The sequence below is a fragment of the Ascidiella aspersa genome, chromosome 5 (assembly GCF_963924565.1).
Source record: "Ascidiella aspersa chromosome 5, kaAscAspe10.2, whole genome shotgun sequence".
Taxonomy (NCBI): Eukaryota; Metazoa; Chordata; class Ascidiacea; order Phlebobranchia; family Ascidiidae; genus Ascidiella; species Ascidiella aspersa.
In genome coordinates, this window is record NC_139451.1 from 19098164 (window position 1) to 19124009 (window position 25846).

The following is a 25846-nucleotide window of genomic DNA, read 5'->3' on the forward strand; positions in this document are numbered from 1 at the left end:
ATCCTTGTTAAATTCGCGACACTCCTTCTCAAACTTACGTTTCTGGGCAAATCCATGGGAAAATATCTTTGTAAATTCTAAATATAATTTCAACCCAAAACAAAGAATCTAAAAACACAAAGAAAACAAAGAGCCAAAGAACAACTAACAATCTTTATAAATTGACGTAGTAAGCAAGTAGTGGGGGATTGTGGCAAAATGATCATGTAACAATATCATGTAACACCAGAAACTGTCTGCGGGCCGCTCAAAATCTCGTCCGTATGTTGCCCGCCCCTGGCTTAAATGCACCAACATAACATTTATTTTAAACAATCTGCTTTTTTATTTAAAAAAATAATATATATTTTAATTTTATTACAAATCCCCCAAATCTTTTGTTTTGTTTCCTGTTTTCATTCAATTGTGATACTAATGACTTAATTTTACATTAGAGGACAATTTCGAAGTTTTACGGGGAAATTTGCGAGTCATATTTATGTGTTTTCAGTGTTTGTATGAAAAAACTGTTTTTATTTGTTTGGTACATTTTACACGAGGTCAAGCGCTCCCGCGTTTCCATGCACATTGTTTTCTTGACTCCTAAATTTTAGAAAAAGAAAATTCCATTTAGCTGTTGGGTCAACGCTTTTAGTCATTATATTGAGCAACATTATATATTTTTAGCTACTTTGTAGTTTGCCTATTTGACATAAGTAATAGAGTTATTTGGTATCAGCTGGAAAATACTTCTTGACTTGCATTTAAGTAATCGGTTACTGGAAATTAATATGGAGTATTGGACATCTGTACAGTTTCAACAAATTGGTATATATTGCAAACATTTTTTTAACTTATTTGGAAGATCACACTAGCGGAAAATACTTCTTTGAAACTTTGTGACCTTCATAATGCAATAAATTTAATAACCAAACATTACTGACTACAATAGTGTGAGCGCCGCGATCAATTTTGGGTATATAGGCGTTTACGCACACGGTTTGTTCATCCCATCCGTCAGAATTAGTGCAGTTTCAAGCAAAATAGTCTACGACAATTAGGGCATCCAAAAGATCGAAATGGACAATTCACTAATTTGGCTTAACAAATCTGCATCAAGAAGATTAATTTAATAATACTTCCCCCCAACCAAAACGCCAACCAGCATCTTAACCAAAATAACGTGTATTGACTTATTACGCTTTTGGCCCTAATACATTAATCTGTGACGTAACAATTCTATATACCCCGGGCGATAAGTTATCTTATACCCAACCGAGTTTGACTTTTTACCCAGCTTTCAAAAATTATAAAATCAACGCACATTTATTGGGTTCGCGTGGGTTAAGTATTAGTAATTATATCAGTTGTATTATTTTTTTTTTGAATTTTTAACTATTATTTTCATTTTATCTATGTCGAAGTTTACCCAAAGGTCCAATTAGTGTATTGCCGCGACCTCAAGGTCTTAAAGTCAGACTTTTCGACCCTTGGATGCCTTAATTGTCGTAGACCTTTTTGCTTAGAACTGCACTGATTTTTAACGGATGGTTGGTTTATTTAGAAAAACAGTAACTCGAGTGAATTGTAGTGTCCTGATTCCCTCAGCCACTACAGCACTAAAAAAAATAGGAGTTATCACTAGTATAAACGGGAACACACAATATGACCTAAAAACAATAAAACCTAAAGCAGAACGATCTAAAAAACCTGTTTGGGGTTATTGGTGGTTAATGGGTGGCGTTAGAAAATCGGTTAGGGTTGAACTTATTAGGGTAGTTAGTAATGTACTTAGGGGCGGGGTTTGGAGTTAGGTTAAGTATTTTATAGGTTTGATTCGAACTCGCTATTTAGGTCTTATTATTACGCATTTAGGACTTATTCCGACTTAGACGATATACGACTATTATAGGTATTATCAATCTAATTTGGTCTTATTCCCAACTGTGTTTTATTCCCACGTTGATGTTGTTCCAATTTCGATTTTTTTGGCAGAGTCCATAAACGAATCTTATTTATCTAGTGGCAAAATAAATTGTTTAAAGCGGAGCAGCGGAGCTGGTTTAAAAATTAAAAAAGTCCTAATCCGACTAAATGTGCGATTTCGTCGAGTCCAGAGCCCGGCTCTGACTGTACCGTCAGAATTTCAGACATTTAAGGAACTAAACTTATCTATCATACAATTGATCCACCCACAATACATGGTTCGAAAACATTCCACCAGTTTATATTTCACTTACAATTAAAGTTTGCTGCCTTATTAGTTTCGAAATTTGATAATGCGCAGGTAGGATTCGGAACTCGGTTAGTTTCATGTAGTCTTACTCGAGTCCGACTCCGCAGCCCTGGTTTAAAGAAGTCCTGTATTACGTAACGCTTAACGTCACAAAGTTTACTTTTTAACCTTTGATTTGTCATCGCTGAGAAAGTCTGATAGTAGCCTATAGCAAATCAGCATTGAGAAGTTGTGGACTATGTACAAAGCGATGTTTATTGTATTATATATAAAGAGTTTTAGAAATTACACAAAACATTTGCTAAATAGTAAGAGGAAGCATACCTTACACTTTTTTAGCACAGTGGTTCCCAACCTGGGGGTCGTAAGGGCTTGTCTAGGGTGTCGCCATATTATTTGTTTAAGATAAAATTGGCAGAAAATCAACAAACTCATCTAAGCATTCAACAGTATCGGAGCGAAAGCACACGCCATCTCTTATTTTTCAATTTGTTTCGTTATAAGTGCACAATACATATTTTCTTCATTTGCATAAAAAATTCATAACTACACGAATCGAGTTGTTATACTTTAGTTTGCTATGCAAATTTTGAAGTGGATGGACACTTTTAAATTTAAAAAACAATCAGTCTATGAATTTAACTGTTGCCAATTTAAATATGATTCTAATTGCTCTGGTTTATACAACAAAACATGGATCGCGCAAGTTTTCAACACCTAAAAAGGTCGCAATAAAAAAAGTTTGGGAACCACTGCCTTAACACATTCTTAAATATTACAAAATCACGATTGTTTAAAGTAAAAACTGACCAGCCAGAATTATTTTTATGTAAGCAGGTCACGACTATCGGGTCGCTAGAATTAGTTTTCGATATTAAAGCAGATTTTAAGGTGATGAGTGAGCAGCTTGTAGTGGTGACTGTATCCATTGGGCAAGTTCCTGAAACTGTGTGACTCATCAGCAGCAAAATAATTGCTGAAGTCTATGTCCTTCGCAATCAGCTCCTTCGATAAAAGGGCCGCGTTCTGTAACGAAATTGACAATCATAATTTGAATTTGTTGGAATGAAGGGTACCGGGTTTTTGTAACATTTTCCCGTGTAGGTTAAATTTAGACGTTTGGCGTGATTTTAAGTTTCTAACACTGACATCGCAGAGGTAATTTTCTAGACATAGATTTTGTTTGTTTTTTGTGGGATCTGATTGATGTAAAGTTGCATTTGTAATAGGCCACAAGAAAATAAGGCCGGTGGCTATTTTCTTTAAAATACATTGGTAAAATTAAACGCGACTTGCTATATTTTGGTTGTAAAAATGCCTATATACACACCCCTTTCCAGGGACGGAACTAGTCATGACCCCGCAAACCATTTTTTCCAGTTTTAAATACGAAAATGGAATTTGTTAATCATCGGTCTTTCTTGCATGTTCGCACGTGTTTTAAACATCTTTACAGAAAAAATGCGCCCTTTGTACTGTGGCACTTTTTAAAAGGAAGTTTGCCAAACTTAGCCTGACATTTAAAAAATTTGTTTTCCTTCGATTTTAAAATAAGAATAAACATTAGTGTAACGGCAGTTTCCCATCTCTAAATTTAACACATAACATTTTTTCAATCTAATATAGGTTTCACCAATTTTTCGTGTTTAGGCTGATTTATACAGTCTTTGCAATATGGTCATTGCATCGCAAGTAACACCAGGGACGCCGGAGCGATTTCAGGGCAAGGGGGCGACTTTTTTGGTAAGGGCAACAAAGAACGCAGGCGAGCGTAGCGATCCGAAATATTGGGGGGTCCAGGGGTACTCCCCCGGAAAAATTTTTGCGGCCACGCCCTCTAGATTGGCTTAAAATGGTACCAAAAATGTTTTAACAAATGTCAACCATGTAATTTTACGAAATTTTTGTGATTTCCGTCGCTTTATGATTTCCGTCGCATAATATTTAACGTTGTGAAAGCAATATATCATTTTCAATAAAAAGGGCACTTTTGCCCCCTTGCCCTTTGTGCTTTGAACTTTTTACGTGTCGACTTCCAGTTGCACATTGGCGCACAACACTTAACGTAGTAATAGGTTTTAAAGCCTAACGTTTTATAGCGTCAAATTATATGACATCATATTTTGTGTATTTAAGATCCCACTTTCAACCCTTAAGGTGAAGGGTGGGCAAATGGGCGTTAAGAACGGGTAATGGGTGACTGTTCCTCTAAACTCAGTAAAAAAGTAAACTGATATATAGGCTACTAATCTTTGACGTCTAAACGTCGCCAAAAATGTCTTACCTGAAAGTGAACGTTTGCATCCGAGGTTCCGTGCACAAGGACAAAATAATGCTTTCCGAAGTTTTCCAACTTTTGAACCGCTGAAGACTTTTCGTAACCTTCCTGTTTTTTGCAGATATACGTAATGTTTAATAGTGCTAATACGCAAATGAACACTGAAAGTGGTTGAGATTCAGTATATTTTTTGCTTGTAAAACTTTGTTACGTCTATGTAGTTTTACTTAGATACTGGCTTGGTATGAAAGCGATCTTACCTCGTTGTCTCCAGTCGGTAGACCCAGGTACCTTTCCGTGTACCCTGTGTAGTATAACTTCCAGTCCACCACAGGTGCCACCGAAAATCCACATTTAAACACTTGGTTAGCATCTTCGCCTATTGTGCGTGCTGTGGCGTAACTATTAAGTATAATTATTTAATGGTTGACGCGCTAATTTACAAGTTGTGCTATAAAATGTTTGAAACCATTGTGTGTTACATTTACATTTAAAATCCTAAATGTTATTGGCGTTACTAAACCTACACAATAAAAACGCTAGAAAATTGTCAAAGCAAACATGTACGAAATAGCAAAAAACAGTTGTCGACATTTAATATAATATAGTTTCGTAATGGCTGTAGCGTAGTTGAAAATCGCTGCACGTTGGTAACATTTTTTTTAAATACAGAAAGTCTACTTGAACTTTAAAGTTTTAACATCCACTTTATAGATTGTTTTTTCACAAAGTTTTTGTTTCATTTTGTATGCACAACGCGTACTATGATTTAAAATAATATTCTTACCCTCCGTAAGACCTTCCCCATATCGCAATCCTACTCTCATCGATGTAATTGAACATGGTCGAAACTTGCTGTGCCGCTTCGATCTGGTCCAGAGGTTCATATTGACCCAACTTGCGGTACACCTTTATGTTGAACATTTGCGCAGTGCTGTTAAATGCCGGTACGTAAAAAAGTTCGCGTAAAGCGCGTATAGCTATACCCGATACTCTGTCCAAATATTGCACGAAAAATAACCCGCAGTTGTGCTTTTAGGTTTAACTTATTTCATTTAAAACATCATTTTATTTGCTGTCATGACTGTAAAAAATTGTTACAACGTTACGTATTATATTGTTAACTATATACAAAACAACAAACTTTGCTAGTTAAACACGTTTTCAACTCCCCTTTAAGCTTGTCAATTGTAAAATTTATAATCACGTGCTGATAATAACTATATGTTATAGCAGGTTTTTACTACGGGGTCTTATACCAGCTTTACTGTTAACGGCAATGAATGAAACATTTTCACGGGAATTGTGCAGCCCTAATTTGGATTCACTGTTGCGATTGCCAAGCCAATGGATACAAAAGTTCTACAAAATCTATGCAAATGTTGTTAAGGAGGTTGATCTTACCATGTGCATGATTGCGTCGCCGCGGTAACCGGTCCCCCGTCCGTCAAACGTCATCACAATGACGTCCAGGTCGCTACTGGCGACATAGCACCTTGCCCAGTCCATGGTCCAAGAGTCTTCGGCGTTTTGCCAACCGGGACCTGTCGGAATTAACAAAATTCTTTTCAATTCTATCGCAAATACCCTACTTTTGAAAATCAAGTGTCAAGAAATAAAAAAAGATAATATATAGAGCAGGGGTGGGCAAATGTATTCAATGGAAGAGCCATTTGCAGAAAATACAAGCACCAAAATGCCTCAAAATTATTTCAATACAAAAACGGTAAATAATGCAAAGCCAATCGCAATAATAACAGAATTATAATATAACGAAACGGCAATAATCAACACAATAATAACGGTAATAGAAAAATAACACGCACAATATTTATTAATATCGGTCTTTTGTTAACCAACTCTTCGGACTCTATGTCTAGTGTTACGTCATAAACGAAATGCTGGCCTAAATAAAGAAAAGAAAAAGAGAGAAACGTTTAAAAACGGTACTCTTGGTAACCTTTAGATTACAATGTTTTGAAATTTTACTTTTCAACTAGAAGAGCCACAAAAAACATGCTGGAGAGAGAGTACCGCTTTATTACTATAGAACTAAATCTAGCCGCGAAGCAGATGCTGATTGTTTGCATCAATCGTGCTACACTAGAAAAAAATTCTCCAAACCATTTGGGGTGAACAACAGACTGGATCTGAAATATGCGGTGTAGGGTTGACGACTAAACAGTATACACGTCCCGGTAAAATAAATCAAAGGTTTGCAATCATTCTAAAGTGCAACGCTGGAGTAATTTAGTCCGAAGAAAATATCGACCTGCAATCCACAGTCGACAGGGACGGGCGCAACAAAACGTAAAGCTTACCTGAGTAGACTTGCACCAGTAGGGGGTACTTTTTGTTTTCGTCAAACATGGGTGGTTTGTGCAGCGTGTAATACCAGTCGTCTTCCAAATCGGGGAGCTTAATTGTTCCGTACACTCGTTCGCGGAAATGGTACTCTGCAAAACATTATCGTTTTCAGGTGTTATAATTATAAAACAGCAGCGAAAGATCAGCGTAAAAAATATGTTTTTTTTTTCAGCAAATGAAAATTAAATTATAAAAAAGTACAACAACTATAAGACAAAAAAACGAGGCTGGGGGCAAAAATTATACGCACAGCACAGAACATAGGCAATTAAAAAATGCTAACAAAATGGGACATTATGTATGAATTTACATATAGTATCAACCAGGGGTTCGTGGCCGCTTTTAGCTATAGACTAAGAATTAAAAAAAACAGCAAAAATAATTAAAAAAATAGTCGTGATTTTTTGGTGTTTTTTTTTATTCAGACAGACACGGCCACCGTGTCTGTCTGAACTACCCAAAAAACAAACAATCAATTGTAGCTAACTGACCTGACAAAGTGTTTTGCAGATCTGTGTTGTTTTCTGCAACCCTTACAAATTGGTAGTCTCCCGTGGCGTCTTTCATGTGTACCGTTGTTAGAGGAACACCTGGATTAAAGTAATATGATGTCGTCCAGAAAAGTTGCAAAGTTGGCTTACGGTAAACAAACGCAGCAGAAAAACTTAGTGTGAGTTAAACGCGTCATATGCTAAAGTGTTTGACTGTACGTTACCATTGGCTGTTCCACCACAGTTCACCACCAAGTAGCTCCCGTTTGTGCTAAACGACGGGGTCACCCAGTTGCAACGATCCTTGTACCCTGTGTTCAGCTCACATGTGATACAGGTGCGAGTTCTGTCGTCGCCGTGACCTGCGTGATACGGAGCGTTAAAAAACTCTACCATCTAAAAAACTTTTACCATTGACATTTTCAGCTATCCGAAGCAGCCATTTTGGTTGGGAATCTCATTATAAGGCCGTGAGTCATTGCGCATTAAAATTTAGGTATATTAAAAAAACGGCTAGTCGTTTGCAAATACAAATTGAATTAGGTGTTATATAGTAGGATCAAATGCCTGTATGATTTTAAAGTATACATGACCAAGTCAATAGGCCGCTTTTAAAGGGTTACTTTATAAAAATACCTATATGTTTTTTTTTCTTAAAATATTGTCATAACTTCTATTTTAAACATTTGGTGGCTGTAGAACCAGGGGGGAACGTCAACGGCAGATGTGGAAAAATTTAAAAGTTGCACTGGCTGGCGATAAATAAGGCTTTCATTTGAAATTCATTGAAAAACCTTTTTAAGTAACGGACATTACAGAAATCTCGGTTGAAGCAAAGGAAATATGTAAATTATACTGCATTAAATTTTGTATGACTGTAAATTATTTCATGAGAGGTATAACGGGCTGACGCAAATTTTTAATTTTGTAACCGGACCTTTGCTAAAAATAGTTGAGTAGCCCTGGGCTACAGTGTTTGAAATAAATGCAAGTTTGATCTTTGCATAATTATTTGGCGCACATAATATAACCTTTAAACTTAATGTGCTATAAGTTGGATAATATGAAAAAACAAGTTTTAGGTTAAACATACCTTTGGTCCTCCAAAGGTGTCGAATTCTTGGTAGGCCATGTCCGATGTTATCTACCATCTCTGTGCTCGTGAAATAGATCCAATCGAAAGTCGAATCGTAGCTATGGATTGATTGATATCCCAAATCTGTGTCTGTCACCTATATGCAATACAAATTAAAGGGTGCAGTTGGAAAAGATTCAGAGCAAATAGTTTGTGAAATATCTATTTTACATTTGGAATTGCCCTAAATTAGGCTTTTATAAAATATACCCTGTGTTAGTTCGATCTACCACATTTTCATCGTCAAAGTAGACAACTTCGCAAGAAAGCAAAGTAAATAGAATATTATGTTTAGTATTTATTACATCAATTTTGTTAAGTAGGCAAATATGTAGCAAAAGTAATACAAAAAATTACACAAATCCAGGCAAATTTATTTGTCTGATTCAAACCATAAATAATTGTTTTTTTGTTCAAACTGAAAATCACATAAAAATTGTAAGATCTCTTGCTGTCGCCAAAAAGTTATATGACTTGACGTAAGCTTCATGCCAAAAACACTTATAAAATCCATTTCTGTTGAAAATTTAGCAAGAAAACGCAAAAAGCAAAAACGGATAACATTTGTGATTTTTGAGTGTCCTCAGAAGACCATTTATTTTTCTTGATAGAAAAAAGGACAAATTATTCTAAAGGGGGGACATGAGTAATTTGATAAAAAATGTATTATCTATTTAAATTTTTTATTCTACTGTCCGACAATGTAACAATTAAAATAGCAAACTGATGCATTAGTCGCTCTTTGGCCGTAGGTGTATGTAACTTTTCATAATATTATGCAAACGCTTTATAAGAGCTCTGAATGTATGGGATCCGGGCCGAATAGCAACTGTAAGTACGGCGACCGTTAGTAGAGCAATTTCACAATAGAGATTCATTAAAAACAGCAACTGTTACAATAGACTTTACTGGACGGTCGCAAAGAGATATGCTAAATTTTGAGTGAATGTTAGAGTTGAGGTAGAGTTAGAGTTGTCCGCACATTTGTGCGAAATAATTCGCATCCCCGTTTCTGCGAAAACTCCAACGATAGGAAAACTATAGTAATGTCACCATTACATGAATCTCTATCGTGAGGTCGCTCTACTGACGGTCGCCTTTCTAACAGTCGCTTTTTAGAGCCTGAGGGAAATATCTATACCCATTTCTGGCGTATATGTTGCTTTTTAAACGCCCATAGGCCTACCATACAAACTGGTACCAGTGTATAGGTAGGTGCACAACCTCACATATCACATATAGAAGTGTAAATACCATGTGTTGAACTTTTAAACCCGGAGCACTTTGGTTTGTTCTTCAAACATGACTTTTATGGGGGGTGGGTATTTAAACATTACGTCAAACAATTCGTGAAAGGGCAATGCAAAACCCTCCCAAAAACTCAGTTGTATCCACACGCATATCTATAAACTTAATATATTCAGTGCTAAAAAATGATTACTTTTTAAATATACACTAATATTTTATTTTGGCCTTTATGGAACTCCTAAAATTACTTCACGGACCCTCAAGGGGTCCATGGAACCCGGTTTAAGAACCCCTTCTACAAACGAACTGACCTCGAAACTTCCGTCGGTGCGCCAGTCAACGTCCATCATTCCGTCGTCCATCCGGGCCAGATGGGGAAACCCATTATTGCTCCTCACCGTGAAGTACTCTGTATCGTTGTTGGAAGGAAAGACGTGAGGCACATTGAAGTGGCCGAGCCAACCAGTCGAACTCGAGTCCATCATGGCGTGATCTGCGACATGAAGCAGACGCGGTCGATAAAAACGGCGCGGTTCACAAACTAATGAGACGTTGAAAGAGGTAACTGACAAAACAGTAATGTGCGCAGGAAAAATAACGCGATGAGTTGTCATATGAAGTGCAATTTATGGTTTAGTGTAGAGAAGAGGTTCTTAAACTTGGTCCATGGACCCCTTGGGGGTACGTGAACTAGTTTTAGTGGGTCCAAGATGGCCTAATTGAAATATTAGCGTATACTTAAAAAGTAATCATTTTTTCAAAGAAAACAGTCTAATTGAAAACTAAACGGTTTTGCACTGACTGTATTTAGACTCCATTTCACTTTCACATGTTTTAGACCGAAAAAACAGATTTATCAAGTTTATTTGTATTATGACGTCAATTTATGACGCCATTTTTTGAAATGGTTTTGCCTATCGTTGTCCACGCAAAGCCAAACTTTTTTAGGTGTCCGCGGTAAAAAAGTTTAGGAACCCCTGGTGAAGAGGTTCTTAAACTGCGCGACGCCACGCGCTTGTGCGCCGTTTTAATCTTCCAGAGCGTCCCAAAATGATTCCGTATAAAAACTCAACTGCAGTAAAGAAATGCGTCCAGAATCCAGATACTATTATTTCCTGGCGTGTGCATTTGGACTCACTATTACAAACTTGTGTACCAGTTAATTATGATTAACAACCATGTTCATCTAAACCACAATGGGCTCCAGCCATAAGACCGAGATAAGAACAACACCAACGTCAGAATAAAACACAATTCGGAATAAGGCCAAAATAGGACAATGGTATTAGTACAGTCTAAATCGGAATAAGTCCTAAATCCGTCGGAATAAGACCTAAATAGTCAGAAGCAGGCCTAAACAACACTTATCTAACCCCAAACCCACCCCCTAAGTACACCACTAACTCCCCTAATAATTTCAACACTAACCCATTTTTAAATCTACCAATTACCCACCAATAACCCCAAACAGGACCAAAAATCCGCTGCCAAAACAGCGGCGTCTTATGTGTTTTCTCACAATTTCACGGTGGTTAATTCTTGGTCTTGGAATAGAGGTTAATGAATTAAAAACAAATTTGGCCGAGACAATTATTTTTTGCCTAATAACTACAATCACTGGCGAAAAACAATTCACTCAATCTTGGTGGTTTAAATATAAACATAAATAGAAAGCCCCCCCCCCCCCCCCACACACACACACACTAGTGTCGGGAAAAAGTTTCCTCATAACAAAGAATAGTTCAGTGTTAACTTTATCTTTCGTTTTACGTTATTGTTTAATTCAATCGTTATAGCATAGTGTTTTTGTTTCCTTTTATATACCCAATAACCCAACAATATACGCACGACAAAAAAATAAGATTTACAAGAGAGTTATTAAAAGAGTTTTGTAATAAAAATGTAACTTGTTTGCGTTTATACTGGTACAAGCGTAGAATAAAGTAGGACAAAAATGCCATGCAATGCAACACATGTATTAGTTAACTGGAGCTTACAGTGGGAACAGGTAAAGTTCGGTGCCACACAGTTTTCCGTCAGAGACTCGTTTTGAACTCGGTTTTTCCACATCGGGGTGAATATGTTGTCGTTTCGCCAGACAGCCGAGTTGAGATAATATTCGGGCCACATCATTTGCGCGTGCTGTGCATAAAAAGCGATAAGATTAAGACAATTAAACTTGACGAAGACTTACATGCATTAAAGGCAAACAGTTTAGGCCTACCTACGACGGAAAAATATAAACTTTCCTAATTTTGTTATATTTGCGCGACTCCGTCCAAAGCCCAGGTCTTGTGACATGTCCTGTACATTGTAAACGTAAACCCACATTCTACTGACATATTGCTACCCGCCGGGCACAAGAATACCTATACGGTACAACCAGGGCCAGATTAAGGTTACTGTATTGGCCCAAATATTGCAAACCTCAAGCTTTGTCTACTCGCACACAAATAAGGCACATATTGACTCGACTCAGTCATTCGTTTTTAACAAAAATTGTAGGCCTGCTGGATTATCAGCCTAACAAAAATAAACCAAAAAAATTAAGGGCCGAGTTTTTCCACGGCTCAAGGCTATAGCCTTAGTAGCCTAATGGTTAATCCGTCCCTGGGTACAACCTTCATATGCGGTCGCATTTCGAGACTTACGTCGTGAGGCTCGATCCTTATCGTCGTACTATTATCAAGGTCGTAAATCGACATGAGAGTCTTTGGTGCAGCCAATCCCACCTTCCCGTAGGGAAAGCGAACAGTCCTGGGATAGCGTTGATTTCCAAAGTACGTGAACTCGAACGGCTCAATGTCTGTATCGTCGACCCTGACAAGAATGGCTTTTTCAGGAAAATAAATTTTCTTTTAGACATGTGGTATGGTTTGCCTGCTGGTCGCCAAAATTAAACAGAAAAAAAATTGCGGTTTAATGTGATGCGGTGGTATGTTTTCGGGGTCATTACTGATTTCAGTTGCAACTAAAAGCTTACTGTGTGTCCGTTTTGGTTGGTCCGAACAAATGTTGTTGTACCATTTTTGAAGAATTTAGAAAGTTAGATATTAAATTAACTTGCGGCAGTGGGTGTAGTTGGACCTACGTTTTTTAGTTAAGATCTTTTTGTCTAAAACTTTTTAACAGTTTTCTTCTTTTATAATGATTTGTACTAAAACTTAATTAATTTGGTTTAGTGATAGACTTTCTGCGGAAAATTAAATATATAAGTTAGATTTTCTAAATGGCTTGAAAGGATAGCTTATCCCAAAAGGGTTTATTTGCAGCTAAAAATATTTTTGAAACTAACAGACGTGAATGTAATTTGCTTTAATTGATGGTCTGTTAACCAATATATAAATACCCACGTAGCAAAGGCGATAAATTTTCCGTTGGGTGACCACCAGAGATTTGCGTAGCTGTCCGACATCAACGAAGAAATAACCGAGTCAGCAATCCCATTAAAAATAACATCTTTGACACCGTCGTTTGTTACGCGCACCGGTGTCACCGTAGGGTCCTTTAAAAAAAGCTCAGAATAACTTTGGCGTTTTCATTTTTTTTGTGGCGTATGATATATTTAGCAGAAGCGATTGGTCGCGAAAAAGTTTTGGTAAAGCGCATATGTTTTTGCTGACCCAAAATAGCAAACGATTATGCTTGCGGTTTGTTGAAAATCCAGACAAACTAACAGGCTGTTGCCCAGGATAAAAAAAATATTTATTTTTATGTGTAATGACTTTAAAAGGTACGTGGAAAAAAAAAAGTTTACGTTTGCGTATCCAGGACAACAGTATAGCCCATTAGCCCCCCCCCCCCCAAAATACATGTTTTGCCTATGCAAACTGCTTAAAATCAATTGTGATTAATGCATTAAATCTCCTATACTGCATTAGAATTTTGGTCCCCACAAACTAAAATCCTGGTTAAGTCATGGTTGCCGGGCATAAACCGCGAAAAAACTGCCAACAATCATGAGGTGGCAAAATTGGGTCTCAATATTAACTTACCACTACAATGTAAAGATCGAAATCAACCACAAATGCTAAAGAATGTCCAAGCGGGTCCCATTTAAAAGTCTGTATTGCCTCTTCTGGAAAGTCAGTGAACTTGACATCAGTTCTACATAATAGATATATATATATATAATATGTCACCGTTTATACCTACATAGGAAATGAAAGGTCATTTTTCCCTTATGTGTCCTGGGCATCAATGAAACTTATGAGGTAATTTTCGAAAAAAACATAGCTTTAGCGGTCCAAATCTAAAGTTTATTATAATTATTGTTCGTCGTCATTGATGCCTTAACATTAAAACACAAAAATTTATACAGCAATTTGGTCTTTATAGCTAAACATCGTATAGAAGAGACTCTCAACGCATAAAAGCTTCTGCGCTATCTTTTATAACAATTCATGTTTTCTAAAAATATAAGCTATGTGTTAATATTTTTTTATGACTTATATATTTCTTTGACTGACACGGTCTTGTTGCACATATGCAGTAGTAGGGAATTTATCATGTTTAATTTATGCTCTATTACCTTTCGGCATCCTATTGATTTTAATTTACACGGATTTAATTTGGTTTAAAAACAATATGTGGCAACATAATTTGATCACTTTTATCAGCAACGTATGCACTTAGTAAATGAACAGTGAAAACTTGGATTAAAAAAAAAAGTAAACTACGCAGTGCGCAGGAAGGAGTTTTTATTTCAACTTATTTCAACGAAAGTTGGTAGAATAAACAAGAAACTTTTTTATTACACTGAACAGAAAGGATTGAAAAGGTGACTTTATATTTAACACACTCAAATAACGTAAGTTTTAAAATATTATAACCACAGACTAAATATTACAGCAAACAAAAAGTTAAAAGGGAGTCTAAAAACATAAATACCCTCATTTTACCTATTAATGTAGTATGGTTAAACAATGTTGTATCTTGATAATACGTTTTAGTTTTAGGTTGGATAAGCTTATATGTTCAAGGTAAATATTATTGTTTAAACAGGTTGGACGCAGCCCTTTATCCAAACCTGATAAATTTTCGCGGATTGAAGCAATACAGAACTATTGAAAACTCACTGTGATGATGTGTCGATAAAGGCCATGGAGAAAGTCCTTGTATAGTGTGGATAGCCCTGCCAAAGTACAATCGACATATTCCAAATAATTTATTATTATAAAGCTTATTATTTACTAGGCGATTTTATGACAGCGTGCATGGTTACTATAAAACTGTCGCAAAACTTTTGTAATCTATGAACCAACCTTTCAGTGTTGCAAATTGGTATATACATTCACGCCAGCAAAACTGAATTACCACTCATCAGTAATTTTATAAACTTGGCATTGTGTAGCAGCTTGTATAAGTCATGATATACTGTTTTGTTTGCATATACATTTCAATGCTATTTATAAAGCAACTTTTTGTTTAATTTGCCAGAAACATCATCTTACCTCAGTGCGGTTGAATAGTATCGCCATGTACGTTTGGTCGGCCGACAGATCCCATGTGTACTGATTCGGATACGAGTTCTAAAAACCAAAAGAACAAAATGACACACCTGCTAAAAAAACAACCTTTGTGTCTTTAGGGCTTTTATGCACTGCTTTCACTTCTAAATAGGTGGTTTTAATCTATCCTATGAAAGTTGTTTCAGTTTGGTGAAGTGTTAAATCCAAACTCGGTCTTTCAAACAACATACCTTGTTAAAGGTTAATATTTAAATTATCAACGATTTGGTTTTCGTCTAAGGTTCAACCCTTTTCATTCAACATAAAGGCCTACTATTTTTGTGTGTTGTTTTAAATGGCCAGTACGATGGTTAATTTTGTCGATTTTAAACACAGATTAGATAATTTGTTAGTTTTGTTGTTTACGCATAAATTTTCACTATGGAACTATCGATCGAAAGGTGAAGACAACGCGTACGTTATGTAGCTAGAAATTTGCGGAATATTGCATATTATCTTTCTCAGTTTAGGCCTATGTCAACGTATACCTATAGTAAGAATTTATCGAGTGACATTTTATTACCCATATTGATGCTGGAAGAAATTCCTCTTCATTTCCCGTTTCAATGTTGACTTTAGCAAAAGATCCATCGTACTTTCTATACAAATACTCCGAGTCTATACACATAAAGCATAGCAGTTGTATGTATAAAGCAGTCGTTTTTAACCTATTAAGTCCACGCTAAATATTTCTGAACTCCAGAAAAGTAAATTGTTACGACAATATAACACAGGGTCGGAAACGTTTTAGCAAACTTTAAACGCCACATATGTTTATTTTTGTTTTTACAAGGGCGTAGCAAAGTTTAGCAAAAAGTGTTAGTTATATAGGGCCGCGAAGTCAGACGCTTTCTGTAGCTTCTGTTCCGTAAAAAATTAACTAATGTGAAAGAAAAAGGCAACTACACAATGCGACAGGAAAAAGGAAATCTGTTCGATTTGGTGCAGATGTTTAATAGACTGAACATATTAAGCGCAAATAAGGCAAAAAAAATACGTCATAGCATAACGTCACAAACAAGTAAGCTAAAGGTGCATGTTGTTGTCTGCCAAATGTCCATGGTTGTCTTTAAAAATGAGTGAATTTCGAGTAAAACTACGACTATATGTATTCTGATTATTTGCTGCGAACTGACTCATAATTTCGGCGAGAAAACTGACCTTGCTAAATTTTAATTTTGACACCTGCTTTATACGAAAACGGTTCGCAAACAGCTAAAATTATTTACCCCTTTAACAAAATTGGCTACAGCGGCGAATTATGTTTTATTTTAAAAGTAGTATACAACTGTTTTGAATTTCTATCTTTAGTACAAACGCCAAAAAACTAATGTACCGGTAGTCCAAAATTTTGGAACTAGAACAACGTTAAAGTATTTTTTGCTCCTATAATCATTTTGCTAAATATAGGCTGTTGTTATTCGATATTATTTCTCGAAAATGTACAGCTGAAAATTCTACTAGCATACTATTACTGGATTAGAAACAATCATCCAAACTCTGGAAAAATTGTACGTTATAGCGACGTAACAATTTAGCAGGTAGTATATCACTCTTGAACAAGTTTGCCAAAATACGGTTCACAACAAGCTAATATCCGTGTAATGCAGAGGTTCCCAACGTTGGCGGTACCGCCCCCTTGTGGGCGTTAGCGAGTTACAAGGGGGTTTGGGGTCTCTTTCTCAATTGGGGAGCGCTGAACCCACACAAGAGGGTGTTGCATAAAAGTATTTTTCGGCATTTTTTTAATAGTATAAACATCACTGTACTATGTATCGTTTAAGCTTAAATGACAACTTTAGTAATGCAAACTTGCAGTAGTTTCGTAATAATGGGCATTCTTATGTAAGGTTGTGTTTCACCGTTTTATACGCGGCAAAATGTTTGTATATTTAAAGCAGGGATCGGGAACCTACCCGCGGGCCGGATCCGATAATGAAATTTATCCGCCCTGTCGCCTCTTTGACAAACTAGGCACAATTTAAATTTAAATACTTTTTGACTATTTTAACTATAAGTAAATGCAAAAAAATTTCGCGCTTGGCGCGAATGATCTTTCTACTTTCGGTTTGCTTACGTTATGATGCTGTCTTTTGAACTAGATCAGCGCATTTTACCGTTGCGCCGTGGAAGGCTGCCAAGTGCGTCACGTAAAAACGGAAAACGTATTTAAAAATATTGGACATATATTTTTTAACATTTTTGAGTCGTTATTTTCGGCAGTGTAATAAAAACTTGCAAGAAATTTAAAAGAAATGCCGGTATATCAAAAAAATTGGGCTCGCTTCGCTCACCAGGTGCGGCTTTACTTAAAAACATCAAACAAACACAAAGGTTATAGCCTTTCCTCAAAGTAGCTTTATTACATTTTTGAACTATATATGACGACGTGTGGATTCGAATTTGAAACCAAACAAACGCTTTTTTTCGCGCTTTGCGCCAACACTTTACTGTCTCCTTAAATGTAATTAAACAAGTTTTTAAGTAAAAAAACAGATCCTAGTCCCACCTGATTCACAGTTGTTCTAACATTTTAATAACACACTTCTTAGTTAACATTTTTCTGAGTTTGGTTTTGGGCCGCGACTAGAAAAAGGTTCCCAACCCCTGATTTAGTATTGGTGCAGAAAGTTGAATTTTTTCTGGAAATAACCTAACCTTGTGAAATAATCTATGTATATACGAATTAATCTTTTATGTTAAGCTAACTGGATTGCCTTTAAACTATATGTTGAATCGCCCTTTAACTGCAGCAGAGCAAAGTAGTTTGCATCAGTGTGTTTAAACCTTAACGAAATTATTTTGTTTGTTATTTTTGTTTGTAAATGTTCTGTTATCTACATTCCCTAGTTTGTAAAGTTATACACCTACGTCATTAATTTAGTTCAATTTATGCACATGCTCACGTAAATTCCTATAGTGAATGTATGTTAGACAACCTAAAACATGATTGACAGCACATCGAAATGAAAGTGCAGACAGTATAATGTTAGACAACGATTAATAAAAAACTTTACTGTAAAGCATGATGAGGGAGGCGAGATGAAATAATATTGAGACCAAGGGGGTACTAGTGTAAAAAAGGTTGGGAAACACTGGTGTAATGCATGGGCGCCCGCAGGGGGGGGGGCAAGAGGGACACTTCCCCCCTGGAATTTCAAAATGCGATTAGTAGTATTATTTATAGGTGTAATATGTATTACTTATGAAGGTTAAAAATATTATACATTATCCATTGCCCCCAGTGGCGTATCCAGGGGGCGGGAGTTATTACCCCCTTTTTGTAAGTGATACTATCGTTTTTTGTTCGTTTTTGTCATGGTTTAACAAACTGTTCGAAGCGGCGTGCTTTTAAGTAATTGGGTCACGCGTCTTAATCTAATGCGAAACCAAAATCGAGTGCAAAACGCCGTTTTTCGCCTTTAGTTTGGTCGACCGTAAACGCTGGAAGTTTTTCTCTTTCGTTATTTGTTTAGGTTGACTGATTAGCAAGTGTGTATTTGACAATTGACAACGCTAAGTCAAACCTTCTTTCTTTTTTTCTCGCTGAAAAACGTCTAGTTATACGCAGTATCAGTATGTTCCTCGCTGTTCGGTCTCTGCGCTAATATCCGATGTTGGTGTAACATCGACATTTGTTTAACTGAAGCAGATTTTTAAAAGGAGGCATTTAATGGTGACTGTTGTGCGCGTTTCAAAGTCTTTATTTTTAAGTAATGATGTTTAACGCAAAATTATGCTCTTTAAGCATAGTCTAAGTCCTAAGACCACGTGGTAAGTGTGCAATGGAGACAACTTATTTCCCCTCAACCGCAGCTGTAATTTAGCTAACTTGGCACACAGCTCGGCGCAGATGTTGCGCTAATCGTGGCATAATAACACCCGAAAAAAAACGATCTTCGTTTGGTGAAAGACGTGCTTGTAATTTAGCGCTCATTCCGTTCATTGAACTTGAAAACTGCGCTGCTGATAGTCGAATTATGTGTGATTCTACCACAATTAATCACACATATTTCACGGTCGTGGTTTGTTTTTTTGCCTGAAGTTAACGATTGCACACCGTGATTTCGCAGCTGGCGCCTGACAGGATTGTCCACGACGCACGTGGTCGCTTTTGCTGGACGTATTTGGCTGTTTCTGATTATTTTTTTTATCACGTCTTGCAATCACCATTCTATGACGTCATACTGTCACTGTTTTATGACGTCATTATTCATTAACGTCAGACAAAAATAGGGGAATTCCCTAAGTTAAAAATTCAGGACCCCCCCTTTTTGATTTTCTGGTTACGCCCCTGATTGCCCCCCCCTGGAAAATTTTCTGCGGGCGCCCCTGGTGTATTGTATAGAAAACATGTTGGCTGAAAAAAAAAAAACGGGACAATTTGGTTGACTATTCGTAACGCCGGGATGAAGCTCAAAAATGTTAAGCCGATGTATTATCAACAAGATTTCTTACCTGATACCCAGTATGGGTTCAAACTTTTTGCCTCAAATTTTCCGGTTACAAAATCATCAAATTGCATGTATTTCTTTTCGTTGGCGGTTGAAACATCTGATAACCAAAATCACAGTGTTACAAATTTTCAATGACCTAAGTCAGTGACTTAACTGCACTGTTTTTAAGTGCTTTGAATCTTTTGAAGAATGACTAGGGTGGAAACTATAGGTGTTTTTATTGGACAGTCTTTTTATATATATATTGGGTTATTTATCTTAATGTTTGCAAATAAAACGATTTGCTTGCTAGGCCCATATCTTGCGATTTTGTTATCTTTAGTCGAGTTATTTTTTATATTTGGAAGAGTTTGCCACTTTTAGTTAACGTTTTATTTTTATGACAAGGACTTGACTTAGAGTTGACTCTAATTATGACTTGACTGGAACGAGACTTTCTCAACTGGTGACTTGGACTTAATATTTATTTATTAAAACGACCTGATTTGGACCTAAGGTATTTTTCAAATGACTTGTTTACACTACTGAAAATAAATAACAAAGTTTTATCAAAAAAATTGTCGTCGAAAAATTACTTTTTCATACATTGACCGAGTGAGTCAATTTTATCAACGGTTTCGCAAATCCCAGGAGAAGCTGCGACTTATCTTTATCACTGTCTTACTTTCATAAAAAAACTTTTAGGTGCGACAAGAATAACCTGTTACTATTGGAATTAATTATAAATCATTTTAATACTTGTGTTCGTACATGTGCTTGTACAAGGTGAAACCATCGCTTGTTACGTCATAAGGAAGATTTATAGGCTTAGGCTGGCTGTTTTAAACCAAAAACAAAATGTCCTAAAAATTGTCATACAAAAAATAAAGATAGATCGCAGAAAAAAGAACGCGGTCGTTTCTACTTTTTGGCTACTTTCTGTTGGTACAACCATTTTAAGATTAGAAAGTTGTACAGTACCATATCGTTCAATGAAAGATTTGCATACAAACGTGTTCAGCACCTAAGATCTATTCCAGACCACCTGAAGTTTTGTAACGCGAATGTGACACCGAAGTTAAATGGTACACTCCAAATAGTGCTTTTAGTACATATTATGCTTTGGTACACGGATCGGATGTCCAACCTTTTAGCAGAATGGTTCAAATTGCCACTTTAAAAATTTCGATAAGCGGCGAAACCTATTAAATTAAATGGGTGACGTCATAAGTTACGTCATATCTTGACGTCATAAAACAACTTAACTTATAAATACCTGCTTTTTGAGAGTGAACTCGTGCGTAAATATGCAAGTAAATATCGGTCTTATCGGGCGTAGCGCGAAAAAATGAGTTTACATGTCGTGTCATGTCATTTTTAGACACCTTTGGGCTGATATATTTCCTTAAAAAGGTCCGCAAAAACACACATTTAGAAAAACACCAATCTTGCTTAGCAATAATGGTGCACAAAAGTGTTCGACGGATGTTGAAATGCGACATTAGACTCGATTATATTCTTAACAAATATAAGATTAGGTCTACTTTAAACACTGCGAGTTCTACACGTTTGATAATAGTGAAAACAATTGTTTTCAATAAAGGCTACTGAAAGTGAGAATAAGTGGTGGGCCGCACGTAAACATCAGACGGACCGCAATGCGGCTGGACATCCCTGCTTTAGTATATGTACGATGAAGCTTTCTTATGTTGTATGACAAGCATACAGTAAGGCATGAAGCAGGCCTTACCGCGTTTCTCTCTTTCAACGAGGCCATGGTCGCCTTTGAGCGAAGAAGACGCAAAGAGAAAGAAGAGAAGTGTTCCAACGACCCCGACCGCTGCACAAATACGTTTGTTGTTCCACACTTTGCGCATTAAAACGCGAAACATGTTTTTGGTTAAGATTAAATAAAAATCTACACGTAGAAGTTAGGCTGAAATAGTAATTCCATAGACCAGTGGTTTTCAACCTTTTTCATACCGCGTCCCATTTCAACAACCCAATGTATCTAACGACCCCTTTGAAAACATTTTGATTCAGGCATTTGTGTATGTGTAATAGCACAAAAAATATCATTAAAAATATCATAAATTATGATACCACTCTGTTTAAAAAATAATCATTTAATAAATTCATGCACAAGGCAGCATCAGTGGAATGGGTGGTGTTTCATCTTGTCTATGTATTGCGCTGTTGCCAAAGTACACTTTTTATGACATGATATACCCAAATATTTTTAGTGGTAGTAATTGTTATTGTAATGTAATACCTATAGTTCTTGTCACACCTGTTAATACTTAGTTTTTTTGCAGTACAGTTTACTACAGTAGACACTTGTCTAGCTTGCGATGTCTGTTTTTAATGAGTTTGAGGATAAACATAGTGCAATATAAATTATCGCAACTTGAATTACAGGTTAAGAGTTTTGCCTAAAAAAGCACTGCCGTGTATAGGCTACCTATGATTCATACCGGGAACTCAATAGTAAACCTACAATGTTAAAATAATAACAACTTTCTTTCTGGCTGCTCACTGTCAACAACACTCACTAATATCATTACAGTTAATTTGTTATGGTAATTAATTGACATTCTCGTAATAGTGTTTGGTATTTAATTGTCGTCTTCGCGACCCCCAAGAAAAGGAAAACGACCCACCCGGGGGTCGCGACCCTCAAACCACTGGCATAGACCAACAAGAGCGTGCAGACCACAGGCCTTACGATTTTATGTTTGTCAACTCGATTGAACATAAAATGTATACAAAACAATTTAAAATCAACTCAATAATTATTTTCGTAAAATAGCTAAGCTATTGGCCAATTTGCGTCTTGAAAACATCATGTCATATATGTGTCTCAACAAAACAAATTTGGCGTAATAAAATACGAGAAACAAAAAAGCACAGTATATAGTCAAATGTCAGTCATTTTAGTTAAATAAGTGTCATATTTCAAAGATTCAAGGAGACCTACTTTAACAGGTGAAATAAATACAGCTAGTCCAGTATTTAGAATCATACAATTTACCTAAACGCTAATATTAGACTAAATATACAAGGTTAACAGGTTTAGCGAAAACTTGTTTTTAAATCTCTTGTCGGTTATGATACACTACGTTTTTCTATTAGATATAAGCTGTTTTTACCGAGACTTGTACTCAAACTCCCGACAAAATCTGAGTGTATATTGCCGTATTGCATAAGCTGTCAACACCGTTGAACGGATTTGCGGTATTAATAATTAATCCAGTTAGTTTTCCGCTTGTGCAAACTAACACATACATTTATTGCCATTGGCAAACAACTCAAGAAGAGTTAATTTTAAGTGCTGTACATAAACCTATGTTCGCTACTCGCAAAAAATTTTGTTGTAGCTTTGTTTGTTTGTTAAATGTGAATCGTTTTCACGAAGTACCGGGTGATAATTTTGTAAAAAAGTTTTTCTTTCAAAATGACAAATACTTGTGGATAAATAGCTCCTTCTTTGTATTGCTGTTATTCCCATAAAGTTCACTAGGCAATTGTATGGCGAGTGACGATCAAGAACTTGTTTAAAAATTGCTGTCGATTGATGAAAAAATAATCAGACTTCAATTTTATGAGAAAATAAGTGACTGTTATAAGGTAAATTTGAAAAACCTAATGGATTTTTTTAAATTGGACGAAACCAGCTCTGTTTCTGTGAACAATTCTATAATAATTATTACTTACTATACGTTTCGACAAATTATTTAATGATTTACGTGTCAGCGTTCCTAACGAATTATAAGGGATTTTTGGCATCTTCTTCTTCGTAACATAGATAAATCTTTCCACGCTTAGCGGTCATGGTTGATCGTTCCAGATTTAGTGTTTGTCAACCTTTTTAGGTAGAAAAACAGTATTGAAGGCGCCTCTGCTGTTTTGCTTGTGTATTCCGGTTTTATGTGATTCTTCTTGTGTAGTAACTTAAAATACTAATTACTTAAATGATTGAACATAGCCTTGAGCCCTAGAGAATATCCTGCACACCTTTGGCTGAAAAATCAGGCATTTCATATTATAGCTACAGAACTGAAATCTTCCGTCATGATAGAGAAACCTATATTTTGTTAAACAACTCCACTCCAGGGCAATGAAAGGATTTTATTAGTTTCAAATGTAAAAACAACTGCAATCATCATGAGGCAAATAATAACCATCCTGAGGCAAGTAAAATATCCGCAACTACTGTGTATCAGTTTATATTTGCATGATTTGAACATTCCTTATATATGGTAACGTGTGAAGGGGCATTTACATTGTTACACACACACGGTAATGCGTACCTTTTGCATTGGATGCACTCGAACATATTGCCGTCCATTCAAAAATCCGGTTGTATTTCCTCACCGCGAGGCATAATTATCATTTTGGCCTGGCACTTGGGACAGTTAGCCATTGTTTCCTTCAAAGGCACTAAAAACAGGATAGTGTCATCACAGCATGCGCTGTTACCCCTGTAACCATGTTTGAGTTTGCAGCAGTAAAAGTGTCGGCATTGAGGATCCAGAAGGCTGTCGCAGCAGTGTGACAATTTGGGCAATCCAGTAAAGCGGTAACTTTGCTTAAGCTTCTAGGTTTACTGTCAGGGAGATACGCTGGGCCGTTGCGGATTCGCTTTCACGATGTTTTTAGTAGCAAGCTCGGTGATTCTGCTTTTGTGGTTATTAACAGGGATTTTTCCACCCCGGGCAGTAAGTGCTGATTGGTTTAACTGTCTTTAAAGCTGTTGATAATCTGATGTTCGCTAGCGCAATCAGTTTGTTTGTGGCCAAATTCACCACAATGCCTGCAAGTAGGCTAATCGTTTATCCGTGGTGCGTTACATAAAGTTCATTGCCGTTCATTCGTATATAACTTGGTATTGTATCTTTTTCTAATTCTGTTTTATTCGTTGTTGCTATCCTTACTCCCGTTAACAAATCTTCTTTATCTTTTTTAAGTGTCATTTTTTTTACTTCTCCGAACTGTTCTTGAATCCAGTTTTCAGTAGATTCAATCGGGAGTTTAAAAAGCGCTTTTAAAAAAAAACTACTTTCGATATGAATATAATCTAAGTATATGTACAGTGAACATTATAGCTGCGGTTTGTCAGATATTCGGTTTGTCAGATATCGATATTGCGTAAGAGAGATACAGAGTTACTGCAATACCTGTAAAGAGAAATTAAGTATTCATTAATTATTTTAAATGCCTAAACTTTTTTGTTAAAAATGTACAAAAAAACACAAAAACTAAATTAAATTAGGAGTATTTCATGCTTTCATACCTGCAAATCACACTATTTACTAAATATTATCTACTACATGGGCGGACATCAGCACAAAAGTTGATGTTTACTTGACAAACAAAGCATTTGAATTAACTGAGTGTTGTTAGAATTTTATATTCACTACAAATTAAGGTAAGCGTTTAATCGTAAAGGTTTATCCAAGGCTGGCAACCAGGAAATGTGTACTCGATGTTTAAACCACAGTAAAAAGGAGCTGTATGTGGTTAAAGCACCACGCTATTGGCCTATGCTATGTTGAAACCCTTTTACGTATTTCAAACACACAAATCCGCTGACAACGCGTTAAAGTCAATAAACATGCTGCCGCTGCGCAACAGTTTGGTAAACCTATTGAATGCGAATCGGACTTTCAGTCTTTCATTATCGCCCTGCGAGGCAAACTTGGACTACTAGATAATTCTAGTTTTCCAATTCAATGAATTAGACCAAAATGCGGCTAATTCTTATTCTAATTCTAATTCTAATCTAATTTGCCAATTGCTTGTGTGTTCTAGTTCTATCTAATTCGGATTTTACCAAAAATCCTACTTTTCCCAACGACATTTTTAGTCTCTTGGTGAAAACAAAGAATTTGAATTCAAACTGTTTAGTTGAAACGTAATTTTCACGGACTAAAACTCATATGCTATGCTAAAAGCTTAAAAATTAGCACACACATAATTGAAATGCACATTCCTATTAAAATACTACTCGATTTAAATGTAATTGATTGTGAATAATAAAATGTAATTTTAGTTCAAATTCGTTTTTTAAGAATTCGGTAATTCTAATTCTAATTCTAATCTAATTTTAGAAAACTCAAAATGATCTAATTCTAATTCTAATCTAATTTGAAAAAAAACTGAAATG

The 25846-nt window shown here is 36.2% G+C and overlaps 1 protein-coding gene across 1 annotated transcript; it reads right to left on the bottom strand.

The window, feature by feature from the left end:
• Positions 1 to 3076: 3076 nt before the first annotated feature.
• On the bottom strand, positions 3077 to 21572 carry LOC146145230 (dipeptidyl peptidase 4-like). The gene is made up of 19 exons (XM_083390513.1): positions 21431 to 21572; positions 19703 to 19798; positions 15768 to 15862; positions 15188 to 15265; positions 14813 to 14868; positions 13730 to 13841; positions 13088 to 13239; positions 12386 to 12554; positions 11732 to 11876; positions 10046 to 10227; positions 8445 to 8583; positions 7576 to 7713; positions 7352 to 7450; positions 6815 to 6949; positions 5898 to 6037; positions 5281 to 5402; positions 4754 to 4895; positions 4500 to 4601; positions 3077 to 3241 (listed from the first exon to the last, which is right to left on the bottom strand). Exons 1-19 carry the CDS (start codon positions 21570 to 21572, stop codon positions 3077 to 3079), a joined length of 2409 nt encoding a protein of 802 aa, XP_083246639.1.
• Positions 21573 to 25846: the final 4274 nt, after the last annotated feature.